The following is a 16,896-nucleotide window of genomic DNA, read 5'->3' as shown; positions in this document are numbered from 1 at the left end:
TACTACTACTACTACTACATAGTACTACACAACTGGTCAACACCATCAGGCAGTGTACACAGAAAGAACTGCAAATACTACCACTACACAGTACTACACAGTACTACACAACAGTACACCAACTAAATGAAATGTACGCAGAAGGTACTGCAAATACTACCACTACACAGTACTCCTTTAGCCTCCTTTAGCTGCTGGTTTTAGCCTGCTTTAGCCTCCTTTAGCTGCTGGTATTAGCCTCTTTTAACCTCCTTTAGCTGCTGTTTTCAGCCTCCTTTAGCCCTCTTTAGCTGCTGGCTTTAGCCGTTTTAGCTTCCTTTAGCCTCCTTTAGCTGCTGGTTTTAGCCTCTTTTAACCTTCTTTAGCCCTCTTTAGCTGCTGATATTAGCCTTTTTTAAGCCTCCTTTAGCTGCTGGTTTTAGCCTCCTTTAGCTGCTGGTATTAGCCTCTTTTAGCCTCCTTTAGCTGCTGTTTTTAGCCCCCTTTAGCCCCCTTTAGCTGCTGGTTTTAGCCTTTTTTTTAAACTTCCTTTAGCCTCCTTTAGCTGCTGATTTTAGCCTCTTTTAGCCTCCTTTAGCCCTCTTTAGCTGCTGGTTTTAGCCTCCTTTAGCTGCTAAGTTTCGCCTCCTTTAGCTGCTGGTTTTAGCCTCCTTTAGCCTCCTTTAGCCTCTTTTAGCCTCCTTTAGCTGCTGGTTTAGCTTCCTTTAGCTCACGGCATCGTCGGTGTTTGCAGCTGGCTCAGTATCCGATGCTCAGAGAGGAGATGGAGAGAATCGTGACTCAGCACATCAGAGACCGAGAGAGTCGCACCAAAACCCAGGTGAGGCGCAAATAATTTATTTTTAACTATTTTTGATCTTATTTTACTTTAATTTTACTCTATTTTTTTTTTTTTTAAGTTTGTTATTTCATTTGTGTAAGGGGGAACTCAGGGCAACCGCTGTGTTTCTGTTGTGGACCGCTGTGACAATAAAATTCTTGAATCTTGAATGATTCAGAAAGCATTTCTGATTGGTTCTTGTGTCCCCCAGGTGATCCTACTCATTGACATTGAGTTGGCCTACATGAACACAAACCATGAAGACTTCATCGGCTTTGCAAAGTAAGAAACTTTAACCACACTCACAAGTCAGAAAACGCACAAAAGGCACCTGAAGGTAAAAATGAAAGACAAAATGAAGCATAAATGTAGTCTATCAGTATAAATGTAGTCCATCAGAATAAATGTAGTCCATCAGTATAAATGTAGTCCATCAGTATAAATGTAGTACTTCAATAAAAATGTAGTCCATCAAAATATATGTAGTCTGTCAGTATAAATGTATTCCATCATTATAATTGTAGTCCATCAGAATAAATGTAGTACTTCAGAATAAAAGTAGTCCATCAGAATAAATGTAGTACTTCAGAAAAATGTAGTCCATCAGAACAAATGTAGTCCATCAGTATGAATGTAGTACTTCAATATAAATGTAGTCCATCAGAATAAATGTAGTCCATTAGTATAAATGTAGTCCATCAATATAAATGTAGTATATCAGTATAAATATAGTCCATCAATATAAATGTAGTCCATCAGAATAAATGTAGTATATCAGTATAAATGTAGTACTTCAATATAAATGTAGTCCATCAGAACAAATATAGTCCATCAGAATAAATGTAGTCCATCAATATAAATGTAGTCCATCAGAATAAAAGTAGTACTTCAGTATAAATGTAGTCCATCAGGATAAACGTAGTACTTCAATATAAATGTAGTACTTCAATATAAATGTAGTACTTCAGTATAAATGTAGTACTTCAGAATAAATGTAGCCCATTAGAACAAATGTCGTCCATCAGAATAAACGTAGTCCATCAGTCTAAATGTCATCCATCAGAATAAACGTAGTCCATCAGGATAAATGTAGTCCATCAGAATAAATGTAGTGTATCAGAATAAATGTAGTCCATCAGGATAAATGTAGTCCATCAGAATAAATGTAGTCTATCAGTATAAATGTAGTCCATCTGAATAAATGTAGTCCATCAGGACAAATGTAGTATATCAGTATAAATGTAGTCCATCAGTATAAATGTAGTCCAGCAGTATAAATGTAGTCCATCAGAATAAATGATGTAGTCCATCAGAATAAATGTAGTCCATCAGGATACATGTAGTCCATCAGAATAAATGTAGTCCATCAGTATAAATGTAGTCCATCAGTATAAATGTAGTCCATCAGGATAAATGTAGCCCATCAGAATAAATGTAGTCCATCAGGATACATGTAGTCCATCAGAATAAATGTAGTCCATCAGTATAAATGTAGTCCGTCAGTATAAATGTAGTCCATCAGGATAAATGTAGTCCATCAGAATAAATGATGTAGTCCATCAGAATAAATGTAGTCCATCAGAATAAATGTAGTATATTAGTATAAATGTAGTCCATCTGAATAAATGTAGTCCATCTGAATAAATGTACTCCATCGGGATAAATGTAGTCATTAAGAAACTTGCAGCACCACTCCTTCTTGTTAGACTCACCTGTACACCTGACAGGTAGAGCAGAATAACACTGTATAAGTACTGAACTCAACTGGGTTGTGTATGGTTGTGTGTGTGTATATCTGTTGTGTGTCTTTCTGTTGTGTCTGTGTGCTGTGTCTGTTGTGTGTCTGTGTTGTGTGTCAGTGCTCAGCAGAAGAGCAGTCAGATGAGCAAGAAGAAGGCAGCAGGAAACCAGGTGAGTGTCTGCAGGTGGCCAGGGGGCAGAGCTAAAGATGGATGAATGGATGAAGGACAGACTCATTCATGTGTTCCTCTCTTCTCTCCTCACTCCGTCTCTCCATCCCTCTCTCTGCCTCTGTTGCTGTGGCAACCAGGATGAGATCATGGTGAGTGTGAGTGAGTGTGTGTTACTGACGCTGTGGTGACAAAGCTGTGTTTTCACAGTGACATTGTGGGGACTGCCATCTGGGGACTGGAAGTCCTCATAAGGTCCAGCAAGTGAAGGTCATAGCTGAGGTTTAGGTTTCTGTTAGGTTGAGATTAATTTTAAATTAGGCTCAGGTTAGGTTTATGTTAGGTTTATGTTAGGTTTAGGTTAGGTTTAGGTTCAGACTATGTTGGGTGTTAGGTTAGGGTTGTGTTGGATTTAGGTTAGGTTTATGTTGGGTTTAGGTTAGGTTTAGGTTGGGTTTAGGTTAGGTTTATGTAGGGTTTATGTCAGGTTACAATGAGGTTTAAGTGAGTCAGTGAAATGTCCTTGAAGGTGATGGAAACACATTGTATCTGTGACATCATGACGCGGGTAGCAACAGGAAGTCCGTGATGTCACCAGTATTTATGATGTAACTTTTACCTGAATACACCTTCTGCTGCCCGGTCCATTCACACCGATACAGTTATTGATGGATCGATAATCAATGACAAGGATTTTATTGCTCACAAATTGTTTTCTGCTGATGTCATTGTATATGACATCACACCAACCACATTTCACTGATGACACGTGCAGGTGATCCGTAAAGGCTGGCTCACCATCAACAACATCAGCATCATGAAGGGTGGAGCCAAAGAGTACTGGTTCGTCCTGACGGCAGAGACGCTGTCCTGGTACAAGGACGACGAGGTGATGCACAACAGACCACAACGGATACACAACGGATACACAACGGATACACAACAGACACACAACAGATACACAACGGACACACAGCGGACACACAGCAGACACAAAGCGGACACACAAGGGACACACAATAGATCCACAACAGACACACATAAGACAATAGATGACGTGTCCTTCAGGTGGCAGTGTTGCTGTGTTGTATAAATAGTGCTGTATAATACAATTGCATTGGGTTGCTGTGTTTGTGCCCCCTGCAGGAGAAGGAGAAGAAGTACATGCTGCCTGTGGACAACCTGAAGCTGAAGGACATTGAGAAGAGCTTCATGTCCAGCAAACACATCTTCGCCCTGTTCAACACCGAACACCGGTCAGTGTGTGATCAGTCATCAGTATGTCAGCATGTATGTTGTGTTTCAGTTACATGTGTGTGTCCTCAGTGTGAACGCGTGATGACAGAAACATGTATGTTGCAGGAACGTGTACAAAGACTACCGTCAGCTGGAGTTGGCCAGTGAGTCTCTGGAGGAGGTGGACAGCTGGAAGGCTTCTTTCCTACGAGCTGGAGTGTACCCTGAACGCACCGTGGTACTGCATTATTACACTACTACTACAGTATTATTACTGAACTAGTACTGTGTTATTACAGTATTATTACTGAACTAATACTGCATTATTACAGTACTACTACAGTATTACTGAACTAATACTATGTTATTATAGCATAATTACAGCATTATTACTGAACTAATACTATATTATAGTATAATTACAGCATTATTACTGAACTAATACTGCGTTATTACAGTATTATTACTGAACTAATACTGTATTGTTACAGCATTATACTGCATTATCACTACAATATTACAGTATAATTACTGCATTATTACTGCATTAATAGTACTGCATTTGAGGTCATCGCTACTCTATTGTACCTTGTGGTGACTGCACAACTACAGTGGGTACGGAAAGTATTCAGACCCCTTTAAATTTTTCACTCTTTGTTTCATCGCAGCCATTTGCTAAAATCAAAAAAGTTTATTTTATTTCTCATTAATGTACACTCAGCACCCTATCTTGACAGAAAAAAACAGAAATGTAGACATTTTTGCAAATTTATTAAAAAAGAAAAAATTAAATATCACAGGTCATAAGTATTCAGACCCTTTACTGTGAGACTCATATTTAACTCACCTGTGGTCCATTTCTTCTGATCCTCCTTGAGATGGTTCTACTTCTTCATTGGAGTCCAGCTGTGTTTAATTAAACTGATTGGACTTGATTAGGAAAGGCACACACCTGTCTATATAAGACCTTACAGCTCACAGTGCATGTCAGAGCAAATGAGAATCATGAGGTTGAAGGAACTGCCCAAGGAGCTCAGAGACAGAATTGTGGCAAGGCACAGATCTGGCCAAGGTTACAAAAGAATTTCTGCAGCACTCAAGGTTCCTAAGAGCACAGTGGCCTCCATAATCCTTAAATGGAAGAAGTTTGGGATGACCAGAACTCTTCCTAGACCTGGCCGTCCAGCCAAACTGAGCAATCGTTGGAGAAGAGCCTTGGTGAGAGAGGTAAAGAAGAACCCAAAGATCACCGTGGCTGAGCTCCAGAGATGCAGCAGGGAGATGGGAGAAAGTTCCACAAAGTCAACTATCACTGCAGCCCTCCACCAGTCGGGCCTTTATGGCAGAGTGGCCCGACGGAAGCCTCTCCTCAGTGCAAGACATATGAAAGCCCACATAGAGTTTGCCAAAAAACACATGAAGGACTCCCAGACTATGAGAAATAAGATTCTCTGCTCTGATGAGACCAAGATTGAACTTTTTGGTGTTAATTCTAAGCGGTATGTGTGGAGAAAACCAGGCACTGCTCATCACCTGCCCAATACCATCCCAACAGTGAAACATGGTGGTGGCAGCATCATGCTATGGGGGTGTTTTTCAGCTGCAGGGACAGGACGACTGGTTGCAATTGAAGGAAAGATGAATGCAGTCAAGTACAGAGATATCCTGGAAGAAAACCTCTTCCAGAGTGCTCTGGACCTCAGACTGGGCCCAAGGTTCACCTTCCAACAAGACAATGACCCTAAGCACACAGCTAAAATAACAAAGGAGTGGCTTCGGAACAACTCTGTGACCATTCTTGACTGGCCCAGCCAGAGCCCTGACCTAAACCCAATTGAGCATCTCTGGAGAGATCTGAAAATGGCTGTCCACCAACGTTCACCATCCAACCTGACAGAACTGGAGAGAATCTGCAAGGAAGAATGGCAGAGGATCCCCAAATCCAGGTGTGAAAAACTTGTTGCATCATTCCCAAGAAGACTCATGGCTGTACTAGCTCAAAAGGGTGCTTCTACTCAATACTGAGCAAAGGGTCTGAATACTTATGACTGTGTGATATTTCAGTTTTTCTTTTTTAATAAATTTGCAAAAATTTCTACATTTCTGTTTTTTTCTGTCAAGATAGGGTGCTGAGTGTACATTAATGAGAAATAAAATGAACTTTTTTGATTTTAGCAAATGGCTGCAATGAAACAAAGAGTGAAAAATTTAAAGGGGTCTGAATACTTTCCGTACCCACTGTACATCATTCTTAGTACTTTATTATTCCAGTGCTGCATCATTCTTAGTACTACATCACAACTGGTACTTAATTACTGCAGAATTTTATCATTTTTACTACTTTCTTACTGAAGTATTACTGCATTACTGTTGTTGCTGAAACTCTGTCCTCTGTTTCCTTCGTCTGACGCAGGACAAAGAAAAGGTCAGTCTCTGTGGAACGTTGTGTGTCTGTGTGTGTCTGTGTAGGTTGTGTAACGATGTGGAATGTTGTGTGTCTGTGTGTAGGTTGTGTAACGTGTCTGTGTGTAGGTTGTGTAGCATTGTGCGTCTGTGTGTAGGTTGTGTAACATTGTGTGTCTGTGTGTAATGTTGTGTAATGCTATGTGTCTGTGTGTAACATTGTGCGTCTGTGTGCAGGTTGTGTAACATTGTGTGTCTGTGTGTAATGTGTAACGGTGTGTGTCTGTGTGTAATATTGTGTGTCTGTGTGCAGGTTGTGTAATATTGTGTATCTGTGTGCAGGTTGTATAACGTTGTGTGTCTGTGTGCAGGTTGTATAACGTTGTGTGTCTGTGTGTAGGTGGAGTCGGAGGAGTCCAGTGGGGACGGTCAGATCCACAGTCTGGACCCTCAGCTGGAGCGGCAGGTGGAGATCGTCAGGAACCTGGTGGACTCGTACCTGTCCATCATCCACAGGACAGTCCGGGACCTGATCCCCAAAACCATCATGCACCTGATGGTCAACAACGTACGACAACACACACACACACACACACACACAGACACACACAGACACACACACACACACACACACACACACACACACACACACACACACACACACGCAACCATCACAACGTGCGACAACAGACACAAACAACCATCACAACGTACGACAACACACACACACACAACCATCACAACGTACGACAACACACCCACACACAACCATCACAACGTACAACAACACACACACACACACACAACCATCACAATGTATGACAACACACACACACAACCATCACAACGTACGACAACACACACACACAACCATCACAACGTACGACAACACACCCACACACAACCATCACAACGTACAACAACACACACACACACACACACACACACACACACACACACACACACACACACACACACACACACACACACACACACAACCATCACAATGTATGACAACACACACACACAACCATCACAACGTACGACAACACACCCACACACAACATCACAACGTACAACAACCACACACACACACACAACCATCACAACGTACGACAACACACACACACACAACCATCACGACGTACGACAACACACCCACACACAAACATCACAACGTACAACAACACACACACACACACAACCATCACAACGTACAACACACACACACACACACAACCATCACAACGTACGACAACATACACACAACCATCACAACATACGACAAGACACACACAACCATCACAACGTGCGACAACAGACACACACAACCATCACAACGTACGACAACACACACACACAACCATCACAACGTACGACAACACACACACACAACCATCACAACGTACGACAACACACACACAACCATCACAACGTACGACAACACACACACACACACAACCCTCACAACGTACGACAACACACACACACACACAACCATCACGACGTACAACAACACACACACACAACCATCACAACGTACGACAACACACACACAACCATCACAACGTACGACAACACACACACACACACACACACAACCATCACGACGTACAACAACACACACACACAACCATCACAGCGTACGACAACACACACACACAACCATCACAACGTACGGCAACACACACACACACAACCATCACAGCGTACGACAACACACACACACAACCATCACAACGTACGGCAACACACACACACACAACCATCACAACGTACAACAACAGACACACAAAACCATCACAACGTACGACAACACACACACACAACCCTCACAACGTACGACAACACACACACACACAACCATCACAACGTACAACAACAGACACACACAACCATCACAACGTACGACAACACACACACACAACCCTCACAACGTACGACAACACACACACAACCATCACAACGTACGACAACACACACACACAACCCTCACAACGTACGACAACACACACACACAACCATCACAACGTACGACAACAACACACACACACACAACCATCACATTGTATGTCAACACACACACACACACACACACACACACACACACACACACACAACCAACCCAACGTACCACAACACACACACAACCTTTCTGTGACTCTCTCTCCTCAGACTAAGGAATTCATTCACGCCGAGCTACTGGCTCAGCTGTACTCCTGTGGAGACCAGAACACCCTGATGGAGGAGTCCCAGGAACAGGTGAGACAGACAGACAGGTGTTCAGATAGACAGACAGGTAGACAGACAGACAGGTGGACAGACAGGTGTTCAGATAGACAGACAGGTGGACAGACAGAAAGGTGGACAGACAGACAGACAGACAGGTGGACTGACAGACAGGTGTTCAGACAGACAGACAGATGGACAGACAAGTGTTCAGACAGACAGGTGGACAGACAGGTGTTCAGACAGACAGGTGGACAGACAGACAGGTGTTCAGACAGACAGACAGATGGACAGACAGGTGTTCAGACAGACAGGTGGACAGACAGACAGGTGTTCATGCAGACAGGTGTCTGTCTCTGTCCAGGCCCAGCACCGTGATGAGATGCTCCGGATGTACTACGCCCTGAGGGAGGGCCTCAGCATCATCGGTGACATCAGCACGTCCACTGTCACCACAGCGATGCCCCCGCCGGTCGATGACTCGTGGCTGCAGGTGACAGGGATGCCGTCGGGTCGCAGGTAACCGAGCAACACTGCATGTTTCCACGGCGACGGCAGGCAGGAAGTGGCGTCACTGAGCGTGTTCTGGTCTCCGCAGGTCCCCCATGTCCAGCCCGACCCCCCAGCGTCGGGCCCCTCCTGGACCACCCCGACCCGGTGGCCGGGCGGCTCCGGGGCCTCCGGGCCGACCCGCCGTGTCGCCTGATCCAGGACCGCCGTCGGTGCCGTCCAGACCCAACAGAGCACCCCCTCCTGGAGTCCCCAGGTAACCCTCCTCAGGGCAGGAACCCAGAACCAGCTGGTCTGGTTCCTGATTCCAGAAGGTTTGGTTCTCTGAAGTTGAGTTCTGGACAGAACGGTTCCAGTTCTTTGTTCTGTACGAGTATCCACGTGTTCAGTCCGACACATAAACTCATAATGTTCTGAGATCTGTGTTGGTTCTCCACCTTCACTGTGAGACGGTCTTAGATCCAGTCTCAGGGTGGATCAGAACGTTCTCCACAGGAGGGAGAAACTGAGCAGAGAACTAAACTGATTAGAACCAGAATGTGTTTCCAGATGTTTGCAAATGTTTGCAGATGTTTAGGTCAGAGTGTTCAGTTCGATGCAGCACACAGAACCCACAGATACCTGTAGAACCCACAGATACCTCCAGAACCCACAGATACCTCGAGAGCTCACAGATACCTGTAAAACCCACAGATACCTCCAGAACCCACAGATACCTCGAGAGCTCACAGATACCTGTAAAACCCACAGATACCTCCAGAACCCACAGATACCTGTAGAACCCACAGATACCTCTAGAACCCACAGATACCTCCAGAACCCACAGATACCTCCAGAACCCACAGATACCTCCAGAACCCACAGATTCCTGTAGAAACCACAGATACCTCCAGAACCCACAGATACCTCCAAAACCCACAGATTCCTGTAGAACCCACAGATACCTCCAGAGCCCACAGATACCTGTAGAACCCACAGATATCTCCAGAACCCACAGATACCTGTAGAACCCACAGATACCTCCAGAACCCACAGATACCTGTAGAACCCACAGATACCTCCAGAACCCACAGATACCTCCAGAACCTCCAGATACCTCTAGAACCCACAGACACCTGTAGAACCCACAGATACCTCCAGAACCCACAGATACCTCCAGAACCCACAGATACCTGTAGAACCCACAGATACCTCCAGAACCCAGAGATACCTCTAGAACCCACAGATACCTCTAGAACCCAGAGATACCTCTAGAACCCACAGATACCTCCAGAACCCACAGATACCTCCGGAACCCACAGATACCTCTGGAACCCACAGATACCTCCAGAACCTACAGATACCTCTAGAACCCACAGATACCTCCAGAACCTCTAGATACCTCCTGAACCAAAGTGTTTCCAGATTGACTGTCTGCTTCAGAACCAGGTCTACCGAAACCACCAGGTCTGAACCGGTTCTGAGGTTCTAAGGTTCTGAGGTTCTGCATCAAACTGAACACAACCTGAGAACCAGGGTTCTATCAGACAGGAGAAGTCAGGTTCTTCTTTGTTGGTGCTGTAGGAACACAAGCAGAGATCCACAAACAACCTGAACAGACATGGCGAAGAGAGATGCTTTCTTTTTCTTTCTTTCTCTCTTTCTTTCTTTCTTTCTTCAGCTTCACATTCTTTGAAATCTTCATTTTTTCATCTGTGTGAGTTGACGACACAAACAGATCCAGACATGGTTAGCCTAGCTTAGCACAGAAACTGAAAAAATGGGTAACTGTTAGCCTAGCTTAGCACAAAGACTGAAAAAAGGAGGGAAATGTTAGCCTAGCTTAGCACAGAAACTGAACAAAGGTGTGAAATATTAGCCAAGCTTAGCACGGAAACTGAAAAAATGGGTAACTGTTAGCCTAGCTTCTCACAAAGACTGAAAAAAGGTGGGAACTGTTAGCCTAGCTTAGCACAGAAACTGAACAAAGGTGGGAACTGTTAGCCTAGCCTAGCACAGAAACTGAAAAATGGGTAACTGTTATCCTAGCTTCGCACAAAGACTGAAAAAAGTGGGAACTGTTAGCCTAGCTTAGCACAGAAACTGAAAAAAATGTGGGAACTGTTAACCTAGCCGAGCACAAACACTGGAAACAGATGGGAACTGTTAGCTTAACTTAGCACAAAGACTAGAAGAAGGTGCAAAGTATTAGCCTAGCTTAGCACAAAGACTGGAAACAGGTGGGAACTGTTAGCCTAGCTTAGCACAATGTCTGGACAATCCCTGTAGTCAACACACAGAGGTGAAAAAGATTTTCTTTAACTGACTCACAACTCAAACATCCACCTGGAGACATGTCTGTCTGTCTGCCTTTCTGTCTCTCTCTCTCACTGTCTGTCTGTCTGCCTCTCTCTCTGTCTGTATGTCTGCTTGTCTGCCTGTCTGTCTGTCTCTCGTGGTCTGTCTGTCTGCCTGCCTGTCTGTCTCTCTTTCTGCCTGCCTGTCTGCCTGTCTGTCTGGCTGTCTGTCTGTTTGTGTGATCCTGTTCTCACAGTACCTTTTAAGGTTAACCAGGAAGCTCTTCAGGTGTGTCAGATCAGGTTGCCCCGCCCTTGACCCCGCCCCCTCATTTTGACCATATATGGTTATTCTTTCAGAATCTCAATCAGTGACCAGTGAGGAGTCCACCAATGGTACGTCAGCTGTCAGTGTGATGTCGCTGTCTCTCACCAACTCTGTTTGTGTGTTTATGTGCCTCATTGTCCAATCAGATTGCAGTCCTCACCATGTAACCCACCCTCTCCCTCATCATGAGAATTAGCTGTGTGATTGACAGCTCCATCGACCAGTTACTGTGTCTCTCTGTCGCTTTTATTTGTTTGTCTCCAGTCAGAGGGCTCCTGCATCTCCACCCAGATCCTCCAGACCCGCCTCTGACTCCACCCCCTGACCCCACACAGACACACACAACACACACAGACACACGGTACACACAATACACACAACACACACAATACACACAATACACAGAGACACACAAAATATACACAGACACACAATATACACACAAAATATACACACAAACACAAAATATACACAGACACAAAATATACCCAAAAATACACTAACATGCAGAAATATTGGCACATACGTGTGCACATGAAACATATGATGGTAAATAAGATGACCCAGCTGACTCAGTCACGGTCACAGATGTTCCACATATGGTTCCAGCTGGTTCCAACCAGTTCTGATTACCTGGATCAAACTGGATTTGACTGGTTTCCCATACTTCAAACTGGTTTCAGCTGGTTCCAAACTGACTGATACCATCAAGTTCTCATAGCAGCAACTAGTTCCAGCTGGTTCCAAGTGGTTCTAACTAGTACTATCTGGTTCCAGATAATTCTGAATAACTAGAACCGGTTGAACTGGCTGGTCCATACTGGTCCACACTGGTCCCCACTGGTTCATACTGGTCCATACTGGTCCACATTGGTCCATACTGGTCCATACTGGTTCTACTTTGATCCAAATGATTCTAAATAGTTTGAAGTGGTTCTGTGTAGAATAGCTTTTGATGGGTCCCAGTTGGTTCCAACTGGCTCTGGCTTGTTTTAGCTGGTACCAGTTAATTCTTACTGGTTTTACTGGCCATCAGATCAGATGACCCCGCTGATGTTCACTAATGTTCTACTCAAGGTTCTGGAGCACAAACACAATATGGTGCAGCTCATACTGGTTCTAACTGGTTCCAGCTATTAATACTAGAGCTCAAGCTGGTTGTATCTAGATTCGGTTTTTAATTTGTTCCATCTACTGTTCCCAAGGTTCCTACTGGTTGCTTTCCTGTAAGTCCAGTGGGTTCCAAATAGGTTCTTGTTTTTCAGTTACTAGCAGCAGGTTCTTTCTGGTTTCAATAGGTCCCAGTTTCTTCCACTGATTTGGACATATTTCTGTATTAGTTGGATGTAAACTCCTTTTGATGGATCTATCTGGTTCTAACTGGGTACTGGACCAACAGCAGCCATCTGGATATCTTTAGTTCCAGATGGTTTCACCGGTAAGAACCCTGATGTTTTCAGCTGACTCCAACGAGTTTCTACTTGCTCCACTTGGTTTAAATGTAAGTTGGATCCAGTCAGTTCCTGTTGTTCTAACATACTCCAGGGTTCCAGGGTGGTGCAACAGGTTCTCTCTGGGTAGCTTTGGCTCCTCCTGGTTCCTGCTGGGTTCCTCCTGGTTCTTACAGCTGTAAAAGCGGTGCACGCTGTGTTTGCTCAGGTCACTTTCTAACTCGTAAATGTTTCATCCTTCTCAGCTGCAGTCATTTGTTCTGCTGGTCAGAGAACCGTTCAGTCAGTAGAGTCCTGATCTTCTGTTCTTCACTGGGATGATAGATCATTCCGTCTGGATCCTTTAGAACCCTGCATCAGTTGTTTGGTTCTCATAGAATACATTAAAACTGTACCCTGTTGTTTTCCCTGTTCCCCAACTGATTATGTTCTGGTTCCAACATTTTGTATGTGTCTCTGAAGGCCTGCAATCAGAACCAGTTAGTTGTACTGGTTCCTGTGGTTCTAGCCAGTTCCATTCCAGCTATCTCTAATAGGGGCTTTCGACCAAAGAGCACCAGGTGCTAGGTTGGTTCAAAGTTGAGAGCCAGTGCTTTTTTGGTTCAAATCTCGTGCCGCCCCAGAACAGGTTTGTGTTTCCATTCAGAAGGAGCAAAGTTGGAGCTGCGTCATTGCGCCACCACAAAACGTGTGTACGTACTGCGTACGTAGCCGTTCAACAGCGTTCACGCCATACGGAAACCCACACAACAACAATGGAGGACTTCATTGGAGTGGTGTACATGGCTTTGCTAGTGTGTCTCGCCATCGCTGAACAGCAAAACCTTCTGTTAGGGGTTACCCATCGGCGTCGCCGTTCCAATGCCCGGCGATCACGTTTGAGAAGAAAGGTAATTATCAAAGACGTTTGGATACTTAACAGTAAACGTGCTAGCGTTAGCTTAGCTACTTAGCTTCGACTACGCTTGCATTGATTACTTAGCGGTTAAACACGCGCAATAAGTTGATGATCATATCTATGTTTATCTTTTTAGATGTTTTTAGATGTCACCCCGCCCCCTGCCCGTGACATGCTAGGCTCTCAACTCTGGCCACCTCTGGCCCAGCAACGAGTTGGTGCCCGAAAAAGCCCCAGTTTTTGGAGCCCGGAGCCGCAGCTCCGGTGGTGGAAAGACAAAAAACCAGCGCCGAGTCGGGCACTGGCTCCAACTCCAAACGGGCTCCACCCCGGTCGAAAGCCCCTATAAGTGGGCCATCCTGACTTCAACTGGTTCTAATCAGCAGCTGGAACTGGTTGAACAGGCTCTAAGTAGTTCCAGCTGGTTTGGACCAGTTCCAGCTGGTTTAGATCAGCTTTACTGGTCACCATGTTTGACTGGTTCCACCTGGTTCCCAGTGGTTGTAGTGGAACCGTTCTCCTATTCTCCTGCCCTTGATTCACTCCTGTTCTTTTTCTTTTCTGTCTCCTTGTTTGTTTTGTGTTGCTGTTCTTCCCAGTCGTCCCAGTAAAGGTAGCCCCGCCCACGGAGAGAGTCCCCAGTCTTCTATTGAGGGCTGAACCCAGTGTTTGTTCTCTGCAGAACCGTTCTACTGTCTACTGAGCTGTTCTACGTTCTCTACTGAGCTGTTCTACGTTCTCTACTGAGCTGTTCTACGTTCTCTACTGAACTGTTCTACGTTCTCTGCTGAACTGTGTTACTGTGAACCTTACTACTAATAATAATATTGATGAGCACATTATGACTATATAGCCAACGATCAGCAAACTCCTTCTGCAATACTGACTGTAAATACTGTCTGTCTGCTGTCGGGAGGTGAGACAGGTGCCTGTCTGTGTGACATTCCACCAGCTGTAGAACGTTGTGCTGTGGAGGTGAAAACGTCTCTCTGACCTGGAGGTTCCGCTTCGATCAGCTCCTGGGATTACATCACTCTGTTGTGTTTTTATTGTTTTTAATGTTTTTGGTCTCGTGTGGAACTGAGATGTTCAGTTCGAAGCACCGAGAGAACTTTTCTTTACAGTGTAAAGTTTAAATATGGTTTTAACTGAAGTATTTATTCGTCTATTTATGGATTGATTTGTTTTCTGCAGTTCTTATTTGTAAGATGGAAGCTGTTTCCAACCAGATGGATGTGATTCAGTGGCTCTAGAATCTACTGGGTTCTAGATTTGGGAACATTAAATCCCAGATGCTGTTCTGTTCTACTGACATCTGGTTAGAACCTCGTCCAACTGGTTATATGTTGTTCCAACTGACACCACCTGGTTCTGAATGACTCTCACTGGCTCTTACTGGTTGTAACTGGTTTTACTTTGAAATGGTTCCACTTGGTTCTGATTTGCCTCAGATGATACATACTGTGAAGCACTTCAGATTGGTTCCAGTTGTTCTTAGTTGGTACAACACACTCTTGTCTTGGTTCTAACTGGTTCCAGAACACTGCAGCTGGTTCTGATTGGTTCCAGCTGGCTCTGACTGGTACCAGCTGGTTCTAAATTATTCCGGTAGGTACTAAGTTGCTCCAACACCCTTCAAATTGTTCTAATTTGATCCAACTGGTTCCAGCTTTGCCTGGTTCCTTTTGACCAGTGCAACTTGTTCAGTTCCAACTGGTGCTCTTACTGGCCTCGGGGGGTTCTTACCGGTTCCAGCTGCTTCCACAATGTTCCTGTTGGTACTAAGTAGCTCCAGCTCATCCCAGATAGCTCTACTGGTTCCAGTCAGTTCTAACTGGTTCCGTTTGTTGTGGTTAGAAGGATCCAGCAGTAAACGAGGTTCTAAATCATGCTTATTACTGTTGTCGTGGAACTTTTGGTTCTCCTGATGTGTTTCAGTTCTAAATGTTTGATTAACTCATTTCTCAAAGTGTTATTTCAGCTGCTGATGGGGATTTGATCAATGAACCTGGTCAATCAATCTGATCAATGAATCCAGGAGATAAAAACTTTGTAGCAAGATTAAACTGCAGGCAAGCGTCGCAAAGTCAGCTGTATTGATCGGTATTGATCCAGCTGTATTGATCCAGCTGTATTGATTGGTATTGATCCAGCTGTATTGATCCAGCTGTATTAATTGGTATTGATCCAGCTGTATTGATCCAGCTGTATTGATCGGTATTGATCCAGCACTATTGATCAGTATTGATCCAGCTGTATTGATCCAGCTGTATTGATCCAGCTGTATTGATTGGTCCTGACTATACGATGCATCCTGAATCAGACTGTATGAAGAGACCCTGCTGATCTATCTGTTTGTGTATCGTTGCCGTGGTGATTGTGTAGTCGAGCTGCGTTCAGCTGCTTCCGTGTTTTAGCCGTGAGGTCCCGTGTTTCGGTGTCAGCATGCTCACTCAGCTCTCAGTGTTGTATGATGGTGAAGTTAGATATAATCTGTTTACATGAATATAGATCTTTTATTAACTGAATTATGCAGCGGCCCACACCCCAGTGTGTGTGTGTGTGTGTGTGTGTGTGTGTGTGTGTGTGTGTGTGTGTGTGTGTGTGTGTGTGTGTGTGTTATCATGTGTGGATGTGTGTTGTTACTGTGTATCTTAGTGTCATGTGATCAGGCCGACAGACGTGTCAGCACCAATAAAGTCTGTGTGAATGAACGTTACGAGTGTCGAGTTTTTATGAGCAGAACCCCCATCTGGGTTCTCTGATCTCTTATTGGGTTCTCCAGTGACTCATAAGTTCAGTAAAGGTTCCACAGAGGAGAGACGTTCTTATTGG

At 44.4% G+C, this 16,896-nt stretch overlaps 1 protein-coding gene across 5 annotated transcripts in view; it reads left to right on the top strand.

Annotated features, from left to right (window-relative positions):
• The window catches only part of LOC111586503 (dynamin-1-like), a 32,719-nt gene extending 15,944 nt beyond the window's left edge, over window positions 1-16,775 (top strand). Inside the window, exons 11-25 of one of the 5 annotated variants that reach the window (XR_008602108.1) lie at window positions 734-820; window positions 1,032-1,102; window positions 2,680-2,731; window positions 2,871-2,882; window positions 3,506-3,619; window positions 3,877-3,986; window positions 4,093-4,204; window positions 6,380-6,391; window positions 6,770-6,937; window positions 8,545-8,631; window positions 8,963-9,117; window positions 9,197-9,364; window positions 11,745-11,780; window positions 11,977-14,053; window positions 14,198-14,653. Coding sequence is in view for 4 of the 5 variants with exons in the window: in XM_055011813.1 (XP_054867788.1) it covers window positions 734-820; window positions 1,032-1,102; window positions 2,680-2,731; window positions 2,871-2,882; window positions 3,506-3,619; window positions 3,877-3,986; window positions 4,093-4,204; window positions 6,380-6,391; window positions 6,770-6,937; window positions 8,545-8,631; window positions 8,963-9,117; window positions 9,197-9,364; window positions 14,661-14,721 (1,209 nt within the window). In the remaining variant the exon portion in view is untranslated. The other 4 variants (XM_055011815.1, XM_055011816.1, XM_055011813.1 and 1 more) reach the window with 4 other exon arrangements.
• Window positions 16,776-16,896: the final 121 nt, after the last annotated feature.

Source organism: Amphiprion ocellaris, chromosome 6 (genome assembly GCF_022539595.1).
Source record: "Amphiprion ocellaris isolate individual 3 ecotype Okinawa chromosome 6, ASM2253959v1, whole genome shotgun sequence".
NCBI lineage: Eukaryota > Metazoa > Chordata > Actinopteri > Pomacentridae > Amphiprion > Amphiprion ocellaris.
Note: the sequence above shows the minus strand (reverse complement) of the source record. Positions and strands in the feature narration are given on the sequence as shown.